Below are 19983 nucleotides of genomic sequence, written 5' to 3' on the forward strand. Positions count from 1 at the left end.
AACTATTTACACAGTAACATCTTTGCTGTCAAATAAATATTGCTAAACTCCAGTGAAAAAAATGTGTTACTGAGGGCATTATCTTTTACTGTAGATAATCTTATACATCATCTTATACTGCAAATAATCTTTGTAAAGTAAACTGATAAGTTACCTTACAGGTCCATATTATAAGTACACAATTACCCACTGTAGTCCAAGTGCAGGCCAACTTCTGCGTTATTTACCAGTAGTTCCTTACCCCAAGACCACTAGTACTATTGGACCATTCACCACATAGCAGTGACACTCACAATATGTTGGCATGTCTACGTTTGTTAAGCAGTTTTTTTAGGCACAGACGTGGTGTTGGTTTTTACACATCAACGTCCCTGTTAGGTTGACTTGTATAAATAAATAACTGTATACAAAAAACGGCACTGACCGCTAATGGAATGGATCGAAAATAACTGCCACAAAAGCAATTATCTAGCCTTTAATAAGCATTCTAGGTGTCATCTTGGTGTAAATCCGATATAACAAAAGTTGTAATTAAGTATGTGGGTGTAATTTTACTCAGTCACCAATAAGAATTTTGCACATAATCACTTCCGTTCAAATGTCATGAATCAGGCCAATTTGACCTACTTCCAAGCGAACTGTTTCGCGTGGACCTTTAACCACATAAACGAGTAAATATATTATTTTATCACAATCAAAAACATTGTACAATGTCCGCGGTCTGTCTCTCACTCTCGGTTTCATTCCGAGTCGATCATACCCAAACTCTGTAATTAGTAGCAAAACTTTCACTAGCGGACACGACAGAATTCGCAACAATTACAATGAATCCAATGTCGTGTTATTACTGTCCCAAAGAAAACACGTAACTGTGCGTAATCATTACCTTGAAATGTTCATTTTTGCGTAAGAATCCTGGTGCGTTTGTCTCGAGTGTAACTTCGCGTGCGCCTAGCGTACGCGCACTTCCCTGGTCGCGCGCACTCTCTACGCCTGCTCGTGCTCCGGGACCCTTAAGTTATCAGCTGGACACGCGTCGCCGGATACACGCGTCTGCACAGCGTGTGTCTAGCGCCGTTTCCTCTCGCACTTAGAAATTTCAATAAACGTTTTTGCGTCATTTTTGCATTTATACCAAAAGATGGCGCTAAAGGTCTAGTCCAGCCATTTATTTGTTTGTTTGTTTCCCAGTCTCTTAGTGTATTGTGTTTTTATCTAACATGCAGCAGACTATACTGACTTCTGTTGCCTTAAGTTCTGTGTATGGCTTATAAGAATACACAGTATACTGTTTGTTAAGCGTTTCTGCAATATTGGCCTCCGAAATACATATTGCAAAAAGGCTGTAATATGCTAATAAACGCTCTAACAAATCGGGGAAAAAATAAATAAATAAATAAATAATATATATATATATATATATATATATATATATATATATATATATATATATATATATATATATATATATATATATATATAAATGTTTTAAATTTATTTATTTATTTATTTATTTATTTATTTATTTTACTATTGGTAATATGTTTTAATAAATCATGACATTCATGTGACACACAAACATAAATAACTTAGATAAAAATAATGCAGACCACTCATTAACATCATAATATATTCATTGCTGTGTTTTCACATATTGGTATATCACAATCAATATGCCTCAATATTCTCACAGTAGGATATTTTTTTCCATATCATGCAACCCAATATATTCTATATATTGTGATATTAGAAAGTCTAATTTGGTGTACCTGTCAGACACGACACCTTCAAGAAACTGAGGAGAATGAGTGATTCAAGGCTGCTTGCACCATCTTGCAACAGTACCAAAACATCCACTTCAACAGCAGCCACATAAAGGGCAGATTTTACACTCAAGCCATCTGACTTCTTCCTGAACTCAGAAGTAACCAACTCATGCCCCCTGCACCAAGAGAGGGCAGTGGTAGCTCAGTGGTGCTGGTTCAAGCCCCACCACTGCCAAGTTGCTACTGTTGGGCCCCTGAGCAAGACCCTTAACCCTCAATTGCTCAAGTTGTACTCAGTCATAATTGTAAGTCGCTTTGGATAAAAGCATCAGCTAAATGGCTAAAAAGTAAATGTAAGAAGCTGGTGTCAAGTAAATGTAAGTTTCTAAAGACATTTTGAACTGTCTAGGTTTAATTATTTGGGGTTTAATTGTCTATTTGCAGTCACAAAGCTGGAGTTTACTGCATTTAGAAGCCACATGCACACAAAAGCACAGTGATGTCGAACCTTCAAAGGAGCACAAAATCTGGACATTGAACAGTTGAAAACAGTTGTCTTTCAGCCTTGTGACTGTATCCATATATGTGGATAACAACCAGTAATGCCTGTTGCCAAGTGTTAAACATAGTGGTGGACTCAACTCATGGGAAACATTAGGGTTAATCAATGCTCTACATGTCACTGTCATTGATTAGGAAGCATTTTTATAGGACCAATCTATGTTCCTTCATGATGCTCCCATATCCCAAGATGATAACCCCCCAAACACACACACTAAGCAAATTCAGGATCACCTGATAGAAATATGACTGATCTTTTGTTTGGAGAATAAGACTGTGAATAAGATTTCTGCCTTTTATCCTTCAAAGAACACCCAGCTCACAACAGCATGCCAAGCAGGCCTGGAAGTTGTTCTAAAAGGCAGAAGGTGGTCATATACATTATATTGACAAAAGAATGTGGACACTCCTACTATTTATTGAGCTCAGGGATTTCAGCCACACCCACTTCCAACAGGTGTATAAAACACAGGAATGTAAGCTCCATAGACAAACTTTGGCAGTAGAATGGGCCATACTGAATAGCTAAATTGCTTTAAATGTGGCACTATCATAAGATGCACTTTTGCCACATCAGTTTTCAAATTTATGCTTTGATAGATTTGCCCCAGGTAACTGTAAGTACTGTTGCTATAAAACCGAGGTGTTTAGGAGCAATAACAAATCATCCACAAAGTGTACACTATGCAAACTCACACTCAGGGTCATTGAGTGCTGAAGTATGTAGCACATAAAAATCGCCAACACCTTATTGCGGCACTCAGTACAGAGTTCCAGACTGACTGTACAAGAACTGTGTGTCAGGAGCCACACATGATTCAAAGGTCACTATTCTCAATGCCCAACATTGACTGGAGTGTTAAATCGCATGCTGACTGGACTCTTGAGCAGTGGAAATATGTTCTCTGGAGTGATGAATCACACTTTAATTTCTTACAGTCTGATGGACAAATCTGGGTTTGGCGGATGTCAGAAGAATATAAATCTACCAGAATGCATAGTTCCAACAAAAAAAAAAATGGTAGTGGAGGATTAATGTCCTGGTGCAACTGTTTGGTGAAGGCTTTTGGTGCTGCAGAAGGGCTCTGCCCCACTGCTCAAAATGAGGTCCATACAGACATGGTTTATGACGAGTTTGGGCAATGGCAAACATTTTTTGTCCAATGTTAGTGGTGGAGTGGCTCCAACAGATCCCGGGAATTACAATATTGATCTCAGTCCAAAAGAGCACAATCTTCATAGATGTAAATTTAGAGGCTATCTGTGATATAGTTTTTAAATTTTTAATGAATCTCACCTGACATTCTCACCAAAAACATCCTGTAACTGAGAAAGTATTATGTGACCATACTTCAAAGAAGAAGCAGTTATTTATTATAAACACTTTGTAAGTGTACAGTTCAACAATACACCACATTTTTTGCAAGGTATGGTTTGTGTTGTCTGTCATCCTGCGACTCTTCATGAATGGTCAGTTGGTAGATAACAGGATTACTAATGGTCTGAGATTTTTTTCTTGATATACCTGGTTACACCAAGGCCAGCCAACATCCCCTACAGGGCCACTACCATGTCAGTGTTACTGCTTTGTTGAGAATGACCAAACACATAAACTAGTCAGCAGTGGTTCAGCACAGTAAAGAATTGGGTGGATGCTGGCAGAAAAACTGCGCAGGTCGACACAAGTTTCAGTAAGCAATTACAGATATAAAAGGCACAAATGTAGGTAAGCCTAGACCTAATAAACTGCCCCAGTGAGTGAAAAAAAAAAGTTATGCTTTTTTACGTTATTGAATAATGTGTTTTTATGCTTGTTATTATGCAGATATATTTTATGTTATTATGAATGTCTGAAACATGCTGTTCTTTTTTAATACCTCTGTAACCCCTGAGCTAGAGAAATGGGCTCCAAGAGTTCCCAGGGATAACATCACTCTCAGTTCAGAAGACCGCACTGTACCCTCAATTTTAAATGCACGCTGACTTCGTATAAAGTTGTGTCGTGTCCGTTGATGCAGGAAAGAAGAGACAGGAACCAGTGCGTTACCCTGTGGCCTTTTATTAATGAAGAGCTCTGGAGATGTCACTTCACAACGCAGTGCGAGTGAGATCTAAAGCATAACTTTGCAACAGACAAACTTATAGTTTTTCTCGCCTTGCACCACTTCTGCTTTTGTGTTTTTCCATCTCAGCCGTCACCTGTTTGACCGTCTCGTACACATGTCTTCTTGCGTAATCACACATATGCACGTCTAGGGCATTTCCTTTTATGTCTGGACATACAGTAATTATTTTATTCATTTAAGCATTAGTCCTATTCCATTCTGCGCATTATTCTCTATTAGTGTAAGCTTAGCATTCATTTAATTTATGAAACCCCACAGTTGGTAAACCTAAGTTTAGTTGGAGCTAATCTAATGACCACTGATACCTGAGAAACGCATCACATTTCCAAACATCGCTTCCATCTTTTCCCGCTCTCCCTCATTCCAGTCTGTCGACGTCTGGTCAGGTGACTGCCGCCGGGGCTGCTGTACAGCTTGGCATCTCGCACATTCTCATAAAGCAGTAACAGCCACGGGGAGAACGGGACTCGGATCAGCGAGGCGCTGCTTGCAGAAACCCTGACACACTCCGCATTGGACGTGCTGCCATAGGGCAAACAGCATGGGCGACCGCACAGCGTTTTTGCTGTTCATAGTCGCGACTTCGTCGCTTGCTGTCGAGGTAGGACAAGGCATTAACATTGCGAGAGAGCCCTTCACCCTCTTCCTTTTCTATAAAGGCGTTCTAGGAGCGTGGAAAATAGGCCTGCATGCATGATGTAGACATGCAGACATCAGATGTTTTCGATTCCAGTTTGCATGTCAGTATTTGGCATCATTGCATGCCCCGGTAGTCTCTTTTGTTGTGTGATGTTCGTGTACTGGGATTGCTACGTTTTTATTCTACTGAACAGAATACATTCGGATGATGTTAGGTAGGGGCTTAGATATTGGCTGCACAGAAATAACGGGGCTGACAGACATAATTTAGGGACGGTACGTTGCATCAGTGCTCCTTTGGCGTACAAACATCTAAGCGTGACTCAACTAATTTATTTGACCTGAAAAAACGTGAAATCTATTTTACGACTCTTGCTGGTCACAAACAGCTTTACACATTAGGAGCCCATTTCTCCTGCACATCGTATTGTATGTAAATGTCACGGACGAATGGCGAAAATGCCGATCTACCGTTTTCCCTTGTTCGTTGCAGAGATGTGAAAATTAACACAATATACAGATGTAAAGGTCATATACATTTGACAGCTTCCAGATGAGCGGCACTTGGGAGGAATTTGGGTTACGACGCGAAACATCACGATTTTGTGAATATCGCAAATTAATAATTCGGCTTTATTAGCGTTAATTCTCGTGTTTCGTTTATTCCCGTGGATTATTCGTCAGTCGGTTGGCGTATTTTTCATACAAGCGCAGACGTGGAATTCTGCGGACAAACGCGTGCTGCGCTCGTGCTCCTGGTTCTACATGGCACCGGGCTCGTGCTCATGGTTCTGTGTGGTACTGGGAAAGTTGCTTGAATGGTACTGGGAAAGTTGCTTGAATGGTACTGGGAGAGCGCTGTGTAGGACTGGGAGAGATGCTGCTTGACAGAAAGCAAGATGGCGTCGACGAACTGCGGCGTTTTCTTAACTACAGCAGCGTGAGTGCGATCAGCACGCGCGGCTCGTTTGCAGCGACTTTGACGGAAATATTATTTAAGAAATTATGCCTGACATTTCTTAAGCAGTGGTTTATTGATTTCAAGCGATGGTAAGCCCATGTGCAACCTCAGCGATACCGCGGAGTCGAAACAGGCATACAGTATGTAGTAGTCTTTTTGTTTATCATGTGTAACATGCACTCAGTTTAAATACTAAAGTTTACTGTACAGTTGCAGTTACACATTGCTACAAAATTAGATGTCTGAGAAAGAGATGAAAATAACATCGGTATATGTTCTCATTTAACGTAGCTACGCCTTGGCAAATTATATTAAATTGCTTGCATTAGTGCCAAACTTTAGTTTGTACTTTCACATTTTTTACTGCTTGATACCTTCGATTAACGCAATCGGCCTTTTGCAGCGCAGTGCTAGAGGCAACTGGGATGACTATGCCCAGAAACAGGCCTTCTCTGTTTATCTGTGAATAGGTCTATAGATGTTGAGGTCGTTACTGAAGGTGTAATATATACCAGCCATGGCCAAGACCTGTTTGGCTCTTTAGAGGTGTTGCAAGCCTTGCGCATGTATGTGATAAAAAAAAATTAACATTGGGTATCAGCTGCACTATAATTAAATCGGTTAAACGTTTTTATGAAGACCACATTTGCACGGTTATAAGAAATCATTAGGTGTAAGGCTGTGCATGTGAAAGCTTTAGAAACAGGCATTTAAATAAGGGAAGACCCATCTTTTGATGGCAAAGTAAAATCCATTTACTGGCACAGATACCACATGTGAAGTACAAATCAGACAGCAACGAAGACGACTTGTACTGTTCATGTGTGGGTTTTGGTGAGGTTCATTGCTGATTTGAATGCATGGAGCCTAAAAAATTGCATCTGGCTGGAAGAAATGCAAGCTTTCATGCTCCTTCCATGACACATGATTTTTGGGTTAGGATGAAGTCTATCTCAGTATATGTGTCAGGTGTGGTGGGAGGTCGGATACAGCCAATATGTGGACCATTGCGTTCTGGGAGCCAGGCATGGGTAGCACTGGTGTAAGTGTAGCATTAGGTTTATGGTTTAAAGACGATGCTGTCATGTGGTCTTACAGTACCATTCTGAAAGGCCTCCACCCAAAAAAAGGGACAGGCCAAAAAAAAAAAAAGAAAACACATCAAATGGTTCTGCATTGAGGTCTCTATAAATGGTATGTTTATAGATTGCCTGCAGAGGCGAGGTGTCAGAATCATCTTGGTGAACATGTGCTCAGCAATGCTCTGCATTATTCAATGTCGTGACACTTTGCGACTTTTGGCAGCAAACTATTGAGCTGCCTTTCTGACTTGTTCATCATCACCTTTATTCTGCTAAAGAGTCCTATGCATCTTTTAAAATGATTTAAATAATTTAAAGCAGAATTGTAAATTGTAGTTTAATTAAATAACTATTATACAGTTTAAAGAATGTCAGTGTAAAGATGTAACAATGTGACAATAGAGAAAATACAACAGCTATGTGGATTTGACCTTCATTTAGTTGAGGTTTGCAACATCATTACTGTAAATAAAGGAAGCAAATTCAAATTTGGATTTTCCATTATCATAGCATATTCTATATATATGACTGTGCTAACAAACAGTCCAAGCATACAGACAGGTAATTTACAGCAAATTCATGAGATCTTTGCACAAATTATGCACAAGCAATTGCCACTTTCTCATTTCTCTACTTATTGATTAAACCATATGTAGATCTTCAAACTCTATAACTGAATATAGTCCCACATCTTTTGTTTAACATGTGTGACTATTAATTAACTGAACAGCGCTGTGGGCTTGCGGTAAGCACAATAACGGTGTTTTTTTAGTCAGCCATGTAATATGGGACTTCTCGGTTGCACCAGTCACCATGCTATTTGTTACTTGGAGAAAGCGCTGTGATATATGAGAAGAGGTAGTGGCTTACTGGGCCTGGGATTTCTCTGTAATTTGCATCGCCGTCCCATTTGTGTGACTCTATGGACCAGAGGCAGAGACAGACACAGACGGACAACCGCAGCACTTCATTTGTTTGTTAGTCTTAACAAAAAGGTAGACAGAAACAATAGTGCCATAATCTCTTGAGTTCTGTTAAACAGTGAACACTGTGTGTATGGGGGAGAGTAGTTGCTGGGGCTATAGTGTGACAGCTAAGGTCAAGGTCAAGGCCAGGTCATAGATACACAAGAGATACACATCATAATCCCTTTCTCACTTGTTCTTTTTCTCTCTCTCACTCACTCTTTCTCTTTCTTTGCTTGTTTGGTGTGTTCCTGTTTCTCTTTATGCCTTTACAAAATTACGTTGGTATGATCAAGCCAACATGCTCGTGTTGCTTTTCAGCTAATCATAGTTCTCTGTGGAGAACATTCTCAGCGGAGTAGTCAGATTTAGCAGGACGGGTCCGTGCAGTATTTTTCCCTTTCGGACTGCTCCTCCATTTCTGCTCCTTACTTTTCATCTGTGATTCTTTGGTCTTGGTAGACTTTCCATTTCTGCATTTATTTTTGCTGCGTCACCTACATGTCTGATACTAAATGTGCTGTATAGCTTTAGACAGTTCTGATGTATGCCTTATTCAGTGCCTACACTTATCTTTTATTTATTTTATTGTCCTTCGTTGGCTAATTATAGTCATATTTATTAAAAAAAGCTTAGGGTTTAGGGTACCATAAATCGTTACAGCACTTAAAATCTTTAACTCTTTATCTAGACTACTATTAAGGTTCCAAAGTGGTTCTGTTTCTTTAGCTTCCAAACCAGAGGCACCATTATACTAACTTACTGTTTACTTTTACGTTCCTAGAATCCTCTCCTTACCCTTCTTCATCTTTATTTTTCACTTACTGTGCGCATATTTTTTTCAAATCGCTGCAAGGCACCGACATTTAAAACTCTAGAAGTAATATAATATTTCAGGCTGTTGCCTGCAGGTGTGCTCGTGTGTTTTTGCTGATATGCACCCTTTCTGTCTGATACTGCAGTCCTTTGGGCTTATATTCAACCATTCCCTTTTTAACACCCAGCATTAATAGTCAAGCTTGTCATGAATCTTGAAATTTGGTTTCAGCTGTTCAGACTCAGATACAGCGCATTTGTTCCTGCCATTTACTTTTTTAATAATCACATACCACCCGCTTGTATCGCTCCAGCTGTTTGCTCAGGTCTTTACAGTGTAACACTTATCTTTTTTAATATCCTTTTCTGTACTTACACTTCATTTTTGAGAATTGGTGTCATATTCAAAGCTTTTCAGTCAGAACTAAGAAGGTCAGTGGTGTTTTGCAGTAGCCGTTGTATAAGTGCCGGTCTGACCCAGCAATCAGAGGAAGAATCTTTCAGAGAGAGACACTGTCAATTCTGTTCCACCGTTCTTTTTCATTTCATTGTAATAAATTGTAATAAAATAGACTGTGAAATTGATTACAGATATTTCCAGAAATTGTATGTTTTCACAGCTGTGGAGATGGAATGCACTGTATTAACAAGATGATCTTTTGACTTTAATTTTGTCATCTGCTTACACACCAAAAGAAAATGGTTTGACCTGTAGTCTTTGTGGGGTACTTTCTTACAGCAACCCCTTCCCATGTGTGGACAGTGCCTAAAACAGCCCAAAAAAAGACACGCAAACACTGTTATTTAATTGACCAGGAAAACCATACGAACAGAAAACTGAAGGCAAAAACCACAGAGCAAGTTCCAAATCCTTGCATGACTTCCACCTGAATCGTGATCCAGCTTTCTTGACTTGCACCTGAGTCGTGATCCAGAGGATCCGCAGGTTTTAGTGGTGATGGTTACTGCAGAGTTGCTTTGCTTTACATTCAGCTCTCATTCATTTAGGTTTCAATTAAATGCTTTCATCCATTCATATTTGTCAAAAGCTAATATTGGCAAGTATGATTAAACAATTATTTAACTTTTTTTTGTAGTAGTGTCATGAACGGTGGTTCACATTGCTTTGTTCATAATAATAAAGATAAAGCAACAACATAAATATTTCTCATGAAATATCAACAGGTCTTGAGTTGAGAAAAATGTCTTCCCTGGTGTGTCTGGTTAAAGTGTTCTATGCTTCATTAAAAATAAGTATGTTAATGAAAAATACAATATGGTTAGTTGGTTAATGAACCCAGAATCTGGATAGATGGCCAAAATTATATCAGTGGTGTCTACACTGAGGGGAAATGTTAACAGTTAATTCTACATGCAGTTGGGGTAACAAAATCAATGCCAGTGGCCCAAAAGGATTCATTCTCTAAGAAACCTGATATGGAGTTTGTCTGGGTAGATATAAACAACCAATCGATTTCTCCTGACTCACTGATCTGTGGTGATGTTATGAGAGGCTCCAATGGTGATAGACACTGACTCCTCATAAAAAGATGACTGTGTACACTGACTGTGAGCTCACCTTATTTTGACTTCCACTGTGTTTAATTAAAAATGGTTGTTTGTGAATGCATGAAGGCAGCTCTCCATCTCTGTGCACGGGTGGCAGGTGCCGTCAGAGGACTCGGTTGGGCTGCTGTCCGAGCCTCAGGTGGCCATGTTCTGCGGGAAACTCAACATGCACATCAACGTCCAGAGCGGCAAGTGGGAGCCTGACCCGACTGGCACAAAGAGCTGTATTGGCACCAAAGAAGGCATTCTGCAGTACTGCCAGGAGGTACAGCGCGGGCAATGGGCACAAGGAGATACAAAGAGGGGAAAATGGGAAATGATGGGAAGAAAATGTTGAGAGCAATGGCAGCAGAAAGGTCTTAATATGGATGTAACAGAATGGGATTACCGTAGATTAGGTTAACGACTTTGCTTCACAGTATTTCAGGGCATAATATTTTACTTTTTTTATAAGCAGATAATCATAAGGAAATTGCATTCAGCATTTTAATTTTAAATAGAAGTGGTGACCCAAAGCAATGGGATTCAAGTACTTCAAGTAGGTACAAGTAATGCATTGCCTTTCAGCCTGTGACTGGTATTGTAATTTAGAGCATTGTGCTAGCAGGGTCATTATTGTAACATTGTAGCAGAGCGGGGTCATCACTGTAACAAAAGGGTCATTACCATAAAACAGTAGTAGAAGGTTCATTATTGTAACACTAGTGGCATGATCATTACTGTAACACTGTAGTAGCAGGGGCATTACTGTAACATTAGTGGCATGATCATTACTGTAACACTGTCATAGCTGGGTCATTACTGTAGCACTGTAGTAGCAGGGTCATTTCTGTAACACTAGTGGCAGGGTCATTTCTGTAACACTGTAGTGGCAGGGTCATTTCTGTAACACTGTAGTGGTAGGGTCATTTCAGATACACATGTTGCTAACCTGCTTGTTGTTGCTGGTGTAGGTGTACCCTGACCTGCAGATCACTAATGTAGTGGAAGCCAACCAGCCCGTTAGCATACAGAACTGGTGCAGGAAAGGCCGCCGTCAGTGTCGCAGCCACACACATATCGTAGTGCCCTACCGCTGCCTGGGTGAGTGTATATATGTGTGTGTGTGTGTGTGTGTGTGTGTGTGTGTGTGTGTGTGTGTGTGTGTGTGTGTGTGTGTGTGTGTGTGTGTGTGTATTTACTTTAGGATTGCCCATCAGCATGATCCTGTCACAGCACATTGTCATTCTTTGGGTATTAACCTGGATATCTGGAACATTAAAGTATTGCCTTTAGGGTGGATATATGTGCTTTTATTGTCGGGGCGCACCATCTGTCTGCCTGGGAAATGGAGCCATCTATAACAGAATGTTCCTCGGATGATATCACTGCTTTCTCACGTACTGATAGGAGAGAGCTCTGCTTTGTCACATGGCCAGTTCTTTACAGTCCTACGCATTTTTCAGCTTCGTGTATGGATGTGTGTGTGCTTGCGTCAGTCTCAGGAGATACGTGCGTTGTGTCCCAGTACATTTGTGTTTGTGTTCACTAGACGGAGAGTTTGTGAGCGATGCCCTTCTGGTCCCTGATAAGTGCAAGTTCCTGCACCAGGAGCGGATGGACATGTGTGAAGGCCACCTGTACTGGCACACTGTGGCCAAAGAGGTAGGAGTCTACTGCAGGTGTTTCACAAATGTACCCGCGCATGGGCTTAGGAAAATTGAAGTCCGCTTCTTGCACAAGTCACCCCTATGCGGCCTTTTTAGCCCGTGAGGTCTTTCTACTTATAGCTCTTATACAGTGATGACTCAGCACCTCCCCAACCCCCTTTCCTCCCTGAACTCTCTCCCTCTCTCCCTGCAGTCCTGCGGCGATCGGTCCATGAACCTCCACGAATTTGGGATGCTGTTGCCATGCGGCATTGACCGTTTCCGCGGCGTGGAGTTTGTGTGCTGCCCCGTGGATGAGCAGAGACTCTCCGACGGCGAGGAGCGTGTGTCAGATGTCTCAGATGTGTGGTGGGGAGGTGCCGAGACGGAGTACGGTGACAGGTGTGCACACACACCATGCAAAAGAGGAACAAAGATGCACATGAGTGCATGCACACCGCACACAAAAACATACACCCACCCACATATACCCAATCACATACGGGTGTGCGTGCGCGCGCGCGTGCACACACACACACACACACACACAAAAAAGCACACACGGACATTAAAACATGAAACATAGCTATGTAAATACATTGCCCATGCACTTACTCAGAGGCACCCCTATTCCCTGCTAAACTCATGTGCTATGATTTTGCCTGTGCTCACAGCAGAAGAACCTGTTCCTACAGAAGCTCATTAGCTGGCTCAGGTTTAGAGCTGGAGCTAAATATCGTAGACATCTCTAGGAGCTGCTTCAACGTCTTAACAGACGCTGCAGAGTGAGTGTTCCCCGAGGTGGGAATGCGCTTCACTCAGATGTGTTCTGTCACAGCGCGCCCCGGCAAGCCCCCACAGAAGCGCAGGAGCCTGAGCCAGCCGCCGCCGCCGCAGAGGACGACGAGGAAGTGGGCGACGATGAAGACGAGGCCTGGGACGACGAGGACGAGGACGAGGACGGTGACGGTGTGGAGGACGCCGACGAGGAAGACGACGAGGACGAAGAGGCTACTGGCGAGCATGACGCCAACGAGCAAGCCTCAAACGTCGCTATGACGACCACCACGACTACGACCACTGAGTCTATAGAAGAGGTGGTCCGAGGTAGGGTTGCATGTGGACTCCCACACACTAACTGAGTGTGTATATACAGAACCGGTTATGCTGCCTCATTTGTGCACGTGTTTGACAGGTATTGTAACAGATATTTCACTTATTATAATGAGCCTTTTGTGTTCTCTAGGCTTTTGTGCTTTTATCCACAGGAGATGACATTTGGTGTACAAATGACCTAACAGGGATCCTTTTGTTTACGATATCTGTGCATTCGAGCCATCGAATCTGTCTTGTTCAGCACGTGGGAGTGTGTGTGAGCCAGTGATGTGCGTGCATAGCACGTTAGAGTGTGTGTCAGCCAGTTATGTGCGTGCATAGCACAGAGAGTGTGTGTGCAAGCCAAAGCTCGAGTCCTGTTCTCATGGTCCTGTTCATGAGGGCTCCCAAGGCTTTAACCTCTGATACCAGAACAGTGTGCCATTTTCTCATAACAAGGTGTTTAATTAATGCAGCACCTTTCTCCTACTGGAGGTCGCTGTACCCGCCAAAATACACACAAAAAATGTTGGACTAACATCAAATGAAGCAGAAGAGTGAAGGTGAAAAAAATGTGTAAAGCTGGACCTTAAAAGCAGAACGTGGGAGGTTAAGACACTGGTTCCAGACGCCATTTTCACTGCTTTATGTTTTTATTAGCTCTTCGATTTTAGCTCTTCATAAAGCACTGTGTTGGAAGTTTATTTGCAAAATCATATTTACTGTCATATCATGATGTGACCCTATCCATATGACCTTTGTTTACATCTTTTAGTTTGATATATATGTCAGTGTGAACGCTACATGAGCCAGGACTAAACTGTTTGGTCAGAGTAACAGTTAGATTGAAGACCATGATCAGAAGGACAACGTAAATGAAAAAGTCGGCGCACGGACCAGTCCCTGGCAGAGGCCACGAAAGACACATTTATATTTCCCGATTATTTATATCAAATAAATTTTATTTATTTAAAATTGATTAATTAGCAGATAAACCAGTCCTGGTCGTGGCTTGTAAATTTTAAACACTGTTGCTGCCAGTGTCTGCCTTGGCCTAGGATCGGATCTGCGGGGCCTTGACTTCAGCTTTGGCATGTGTGTGCTGGACCACGTGTGTATACATGTGTGACATGTGTCTCCCCCGGGCAGAGGCATGCTGGGCCCCAGCGCGCAGGGGTCCATGCCGTGCCTCAATGCCCCGCTGGTACTTTGTGGCTGAGAGGGGCCACTGCGCGCCCTTCACCTTCGGCGGCTGCGGCGGAAACCGCAATAACTTTGAGTCGGAGGAGTACTGCATGGCCGTGTGCAGCAGCAGCGTGCGTAAGTGCGCCCGCCCCGCCCTCGCCCCGCAGAGATGGTCCGCCTCCCGCCTCGTCTCCCACTGTCTCTGCCTGTCTGCCGCCTCATGCCCACTGGGGGCATGGACTACTCCAGCGTGAGGTGCCCACCTGGAGGGCGCCGGCCTTAACGCACGCTTGCTCTGGAATGTTTTTCTGTAGATGGAAGAATGTGACGTTGTTGTCTACCTCCGTGACCTTGGGCCGGCGGGTGACTGAGTTCGTGTCCTAACCTGCTGAGGTCTGCAGCTTGTCTGTGCAATGACCCCTCTTGTTTGTCACACTCGGCTGGCCCCTGCGGGGGCGGGGAGGTCCACGGCCCAAGGGCAGCCGTGGCTCGGCTGGTCTGACCAGTCTGTAGCAGCTGCCCGCAGGTCCGAGGTTTCTGTGCAGTTAAGCACAAAGCTGGCCTCTGTGAAAGATTGGCAGCTTCAGCTCCGTCCAGCACTGCACTGCTCCCAAAACCCACAGACAACCATCTCGCCTCCACACACTCACTCTGACTTACTCAGAAACGTTAAAGGTTATAGTCCACCCCCCCCACACACACACACACACTCACACAGATACTCTCCTCCTTCACAGTTAGAGGTTACAGACAGTTAGAGGTTACAGGAAGCACACATAACAATACACCCCTTCTCCCTTTCTCATTGGTCTGCATGTCCAGTAGGAGGCGCTTGAGAAGGCAGAGCTCTCGTCTGTCCACCCTGCTTTGTTCCACTAACAGCCATGATGCCTGCTGCTCTACTTAACTTTTAGTTTTTTGTGGTTTTTTGTTTATTTAAAAAAAAAAAAACATTCTTGTAGGACTGCTACCTTTTTAACAATTTGGCTTTCAAACTTTCCTATTTGAATAAAAAAATGGTCTCAGTGTGTGTTCTCCGAGTATGATGAGGATAATCTTACACTGGGGGTCTTCTCACCCCAGTGCCCACCTTGGCTCCAAGTCCTCCGGATTCCGTTAGCCACTACCTCCAGGCTCCAGGAGTTGTGAACGAGCACACTCACTTCCAGAGGGCCAAGGAGCAACTGGAGGCCAAACACAGGGAGAGGATGTCTCAGGTGAGCACCACCGAAGAAGAGGAATGACACGGGCGGCAGGAATAATGATTCCGTGGCTAAGGTAATGGGGTCATCTTTCTCCCTCTTATCTAGGTGATGAAGGAATGGGGTGAAGCCGAAAGGCAGGTGAAGAGTCTTCCCCGCGCTGACAAGAAGGCCGTCATTCAGGTCATTATTGTGCCTGCGGCGTGAACGCGACTGCTTATTGATGTATTGATTAACAAATGCACTGATAACTTTCTGGTTAACAGCTTACCAGTAATTCACTGGCTTGGATGGATTAGGTGTATTAAGGCTTAGAGCCTAAACTTCCTACGCATGCAAGTACATCTGTTTGACAGTGCTGAGAGCAATATACAGGCATTAGGTTTTAATGTGAGGACTGTGGCCTCTGTGTGTGTGTGTGTGTGTGTGGGTGTGGGTGTGTGTGTGTGTGCACGTGCACAGCATTTCCAGGAGAAGGTGGAGGCACTGGAGCTGGAGGCGGCTAACGAGAGGCAGCAGTTAGTGGAGACTCACCTCGCTCGGGTGGAGGGTCTGCTCAATGAACGCTGCCGCCTGGCACTAGACAGCTTCCTAACTGCCCTGCAGGCTGACCAGCCCCGGGTACACACACACACACACACACACACACACACACACAAAAGTATGCATGAAGACACAAGCTCAGCCCCAGACACACAGCCTATAATTGTATCGCACTGTTGTATGTGTGTCCATGCTCACCAGCGCCCTCACCTGGTTGGCTAACAGCAGTAACACTTCCCCCCCCCCCCCCCCCCACACACACACAGCCTCGCCAGGTGTTCGGCTTGTTCAAGAAGTACGTGCGCGCGGAGCAGAAGGACATGCAGCATGCCCTCAAACACTTTGAACATGTGCGCAAGGTGGACCCCAAGAAAGCTTCACAGATCCGTCCCCAGGTACGTCAGTCACTCCCGCCTCCAGGCCCAGGTGGGCCATCTTAGTCTCCCCCTAGCGTGGAGTCAGTGTGTGTGACCTCTTAACCCATGCCCCACAGATGCTGGCGCACCTGCAAGCAATTGATGAACGCCTAAACGAAAGTCTCGCCAGTCTCTACAAGGTCCCTCGGGTGGCCGGTGAAATCCAGGACCAAGTAGGTGGGTGCAGTGGGTCTCACTCTAGCAATGAGGCGGTTGTTTTGCAGATTATGTTTGCTGTACTGACTCTCTTCTCTCTCTCTCCTCTTTCCCCAGTGGTGCTGATGCAGCGGGTGCAGGCGGAGGTCACTCAGCAGCTCTCTTCCCTGCAGACGGACATGAGGGTGAGCTACGGTAACGACGCCCTGATGCCCGACCTGCCCGACAGCACCACCCCACTGGACGTGCTGCCTCCAGAGCAGGACGGCCTAGGCTTCGTCTACCCCAAGGGCTTCAACCAGGCCAACACCGACAACCATGGTACCCAGTGCCTGAAGCCCACAGCCATAAACACACACAAACAGGCAGTTGCACAACTCCAGCAGGGCCTTTAAAGCGCCTTGTTTACTGCGCCTTGTACCATAATCACACAGAGAGACGGAAACAGCCGCTCACACCACCAACGCCATCATCATCAGTGTTTTGTCAATCATTGCACACAGAACAGCAGTCACTGACCCAGCGAGGGCCAAGTCCAAGGACAGAAACGTGTTTGGTAATTGACTTGTTTTCTTTGCTGTTCTCAGTTGAACCTGTAGATGCACGCCCAGCACCAGATAGGGGGCTTCCCACACGAGCTGGTTAGTGCTCGTTCTATCATGGCTATGGGCTAAACATCAGTTGAGCAATCTTTTTTTGTCAAGGATTCATTGTGCATTATCTTTCTCATTGTGTGTGTGTGTGTGTGTGTGTGTGTGTGTGTGTGTGTGTGTGTGTAGTGTCTGGCCTGAAACCAGAAGAAATGCCAGAGGTGCGGATGGACAGTGAAGAGAGGCGCAGTGCCGGATATGAAGTACATCACCAGAAACTGGTAAACCACACTCTCACAGTTTGTTCCCCGGTACAAACTCTTAACGCACTTTACCTGCTTAGCAATATAAAGCATGAAGTGTGGAAGTAAAAACTGGAAACATAAAGCACACATAAAGGGAATTTAACAGAGGTTTCCCTTTACAAAAATACAGTGGCATTTAACAGGCAACAGTGGAATGAGTTTGTAGGAGTGGATGACTGACGAACACCATGTCCATTCAGGTGTTCTTCGCCGAGGATGTGGGCTCCAATAAGGGAGCCATCATTGGCCTAATGGTGGGAGGGGTGGTCATAGCAACCATCATTGTCATCACCCTGGTGATGCTGAGGAAGAAGCAGTATACCTCCATCCACCATGGAGTCATAGAGGTGCTCTTTCTGCTTTGTGTGCACATGGTAGTAAACGATATGAATTGCACGTCTACATGGGTCACTGCATGCCTTTCATTTTCAGGTCGACGCTGCCGTGACCCCGGAAGAGCGCCACCTCACTAGGATGCAGCAGAATGGATATGAGAACCCCACCTATAAGTTCTTTGAGCAGATGCAGAACTAAAGGTTGTCTACAGCAGCCAGTGCACCCCCCCCCTCCCCCCTCCACATCAGGACAGAAAACACAGGCCCTTCATGCACACTAGTGGTGAACTCTGTTGCCATGGAGATGAGTGTGGCTCCTGCCACCCAACCATTTCATCCAATTACCGATGAGCACTCAGTTTGCACAGAAAACCGATGCGTCATTCTCCGTCATCCAGCCATATGATTGTTTGTCCGTCTGTCTGTCTGGATGCCCCTATGCTCTGCCCCCTCCACCTGTCAGTCATGCCTTGGACCAAACCCGACACCTTTCCCACTGTTTGTCCCTCCCCCCTCCCAGCCTTGCGCCTGGTTCCTCGGCTCTAAGCCTGTTCCAGGGCTCGTGCTTTCTCTCCTGCCCCATCGTCTCCTCCCCTCCTCCATCTCCCTGGCTTCCCGGCGTCTGCCCCAGGTATCCAGAGGACAGCCATGCCAGGCTCGAGTCTGAGACTCCAGTCACCAAGACAGCCAGAAGCCAATAATGTACTCCTCACTGAGCTTTCATTTCAGGACCAGTCTGTCCATCCAGGTCTGTTTTTCCAGAAAAATATTTTTAAAATGGAAAAAAAAAAGCTATAAACTATATAAATGCATATATATCACTTAAGGAGATAATGAAAATGAATGTTTAGTTTTTTTATTTTGAGTGTAATAATGCATTGAAATAAGGCAGAAAATAGCTGTTTCCATTTAGTGCATGGCGATTACGACAGAGAGGTTTCAGATTCTCCCACACGTATCCTCTCTCATGTAGAGATTTTAGCAGGATTGTACATTTTAGTGTTTTCTTGTGATCATGTAATTTTAAAGAATAGAAAACTCCAAATCGGTTTGAAGCTTTGTTGTCAGAGACATGCTTTAAATGAAGTTAGTGCTTTTTTTTTTTTTTTAAAGGCGCCATAACATGCACACACGCGCGCACACACACACACACATCAGCTGCATGGGGCTGGAGAAACTATGTAATTTGACGTGTAATATAAGCCTAAGTGTTTTGGTGGCATTCTATGCACTTTGAAGTTTGTCTTTTTTGAAGGGCCGTCCCTCTGATCAGTTTAATTCCACAGCAAGAGTAAGTAAGAAGTAGTGGAGCTTCAGCACTTCAATATACTCGGTGTGGGACAGAGGATTATAATCCCAGTTTCCTATTTGCGCTGGTCTGTGTCTGTGATATTCACAAACACCGAACAGGACATCGGCCCCGCACCTTTTCTCCCGCTCCTCCGCTTGTCTTGTCCCTACGCGGGTAGGAAGGCATGTCGGAAACCAAAAGGAGAGCGAAAGAAATGGCTCCCATTACCCGAGCTCATGTGAAAATGTGCTGGGCACCAAGAAGGGTCTCATTAAGGCACTCTGATCAACACATCCACAGCCCTCTTCCACTCTCACAGTGCTTAGCATGTGGGTAGCGTGGTCCTAGGAGTCCTGGAGGACTCGCTTGAAAAGCAGAGTGAAAAAGAAGGAAGTTGGAAGGTGTGAACATTAAACTTCAAAGCCTGAAGAGAATGTAAACATTAGAGAAGACTTCACTCTTCCTAGACTAAAGCTCTTCAATCAGGTGCTGTGTTTATGCAAGGAGACTCAGATGAGTGTATGTGGTCAGTAAGGGGCACTGAAGAAAGACAAGGCTCTCCACCTTTCTTGACCTCTCCTGTTTCTTTCCATGTTTCTTTCAATGCAGATCATTGGCTTAGACTGAGGAGATGCTTTCTACACTGTATCCCATGAATAAAGTTTTGAATGTACATACAGATTTGCAGTCTTGTCTGAAATTCAGTTGCAATAGGGGAAAAGTGTGCATGTGTATATGCTGCGCCTTGAAAA

General features: G+C 44.1%; 2 protein-coding genes across 6 annotated transcripts in view; one reads left to right on the plus strand and one right to left on the minus strand.

The window, feature by feature from the left end:
* The window catches only part of si:dkey-192g7.3 (uncharacterized), a 5630-nt gene extending 4595 nt beyond the window's left edge, over window positions 1-1035 (minus strand). For both annotated transcript variants that reach the window (XM_026995513.3, XM_081709628.1), the window contains exon 1: window positions 887-1035. In XM_026995513.3, the coding sequence (XP_026851314.2) occupies window positions 887-900 (14 nt within the window). In that variant the 5' untranslated portion in view covers window positions 901-1035. The remainder of the gene's footprint in view (window positions 1-886) is intronic.
* Window positions 1036-4850: 3815 nt separating this feature from the next.
* appb (amyloid beta (A4) precursor protein b) lies at window positions 4851-19910 on the plus strand. 4 transcript variants are annotated; one of them, XM_026996069.3, is made up of 17 exons: window positions 4852-5054; window positions 10583-10750; window positions 11439-11568; window positions 12017-12129; window positions 12328-12515; window positions 12952-13220; window positions 14358-14528; window positions 15477-15610; window positions 15704-15778; window positions 16058-16216; window positions 16405-16533; window positions 16632-16731; window positions 16828-17031; window positions 17298-17351; window positions 17490-17581; window positions 17806-17952; window positions 18038-19910. In XM_026996069.3, exons 1-17 carry the CDS (start codon window positions 4995-4997, stop codon window positions 18137-18139), a joined length of 2295 nt encoding a protein of 764 aa, XP_026851870.2. In that variant the 5' UTR covers window positions 4852-4994; the 3' UTR covers window positions 18140-19910. The 4 variants fall into 4 exon arrangements, with proteins under 4 accessions (XP_081565745.1, XP_026851870.2, XP_035378957.1 ...); XM_081709619.1 differs by lacking the exon at window positions 17298-17351 and having other exon boundaries at window positions 4851-5054; XM_035523064.2 differs by lacking the exon at window positions 14358-14528 and having other exon boundaries at window positions 4855-5054.
* Window positions 19911-19983: the final 73 nt, after the last annotated feature.

The sequence above is a fragment of the Electrophorus electricus genome, unplaced genomic scaffold, assembly GCF_041902795.1.
Source record: "Electrophorus electricus isolate QZ-2024a unplaced genomic scaffold, ASM4190279v1 Scaffold64, whole genome shotgun sequence".
Classification (NCBI taxonomy): Eukaryota; Metazoa; Chordata; class Actinopteri; order Gymnotiformes; family Gymnotidae; genus Electrophorus; species Electrophorus electricus.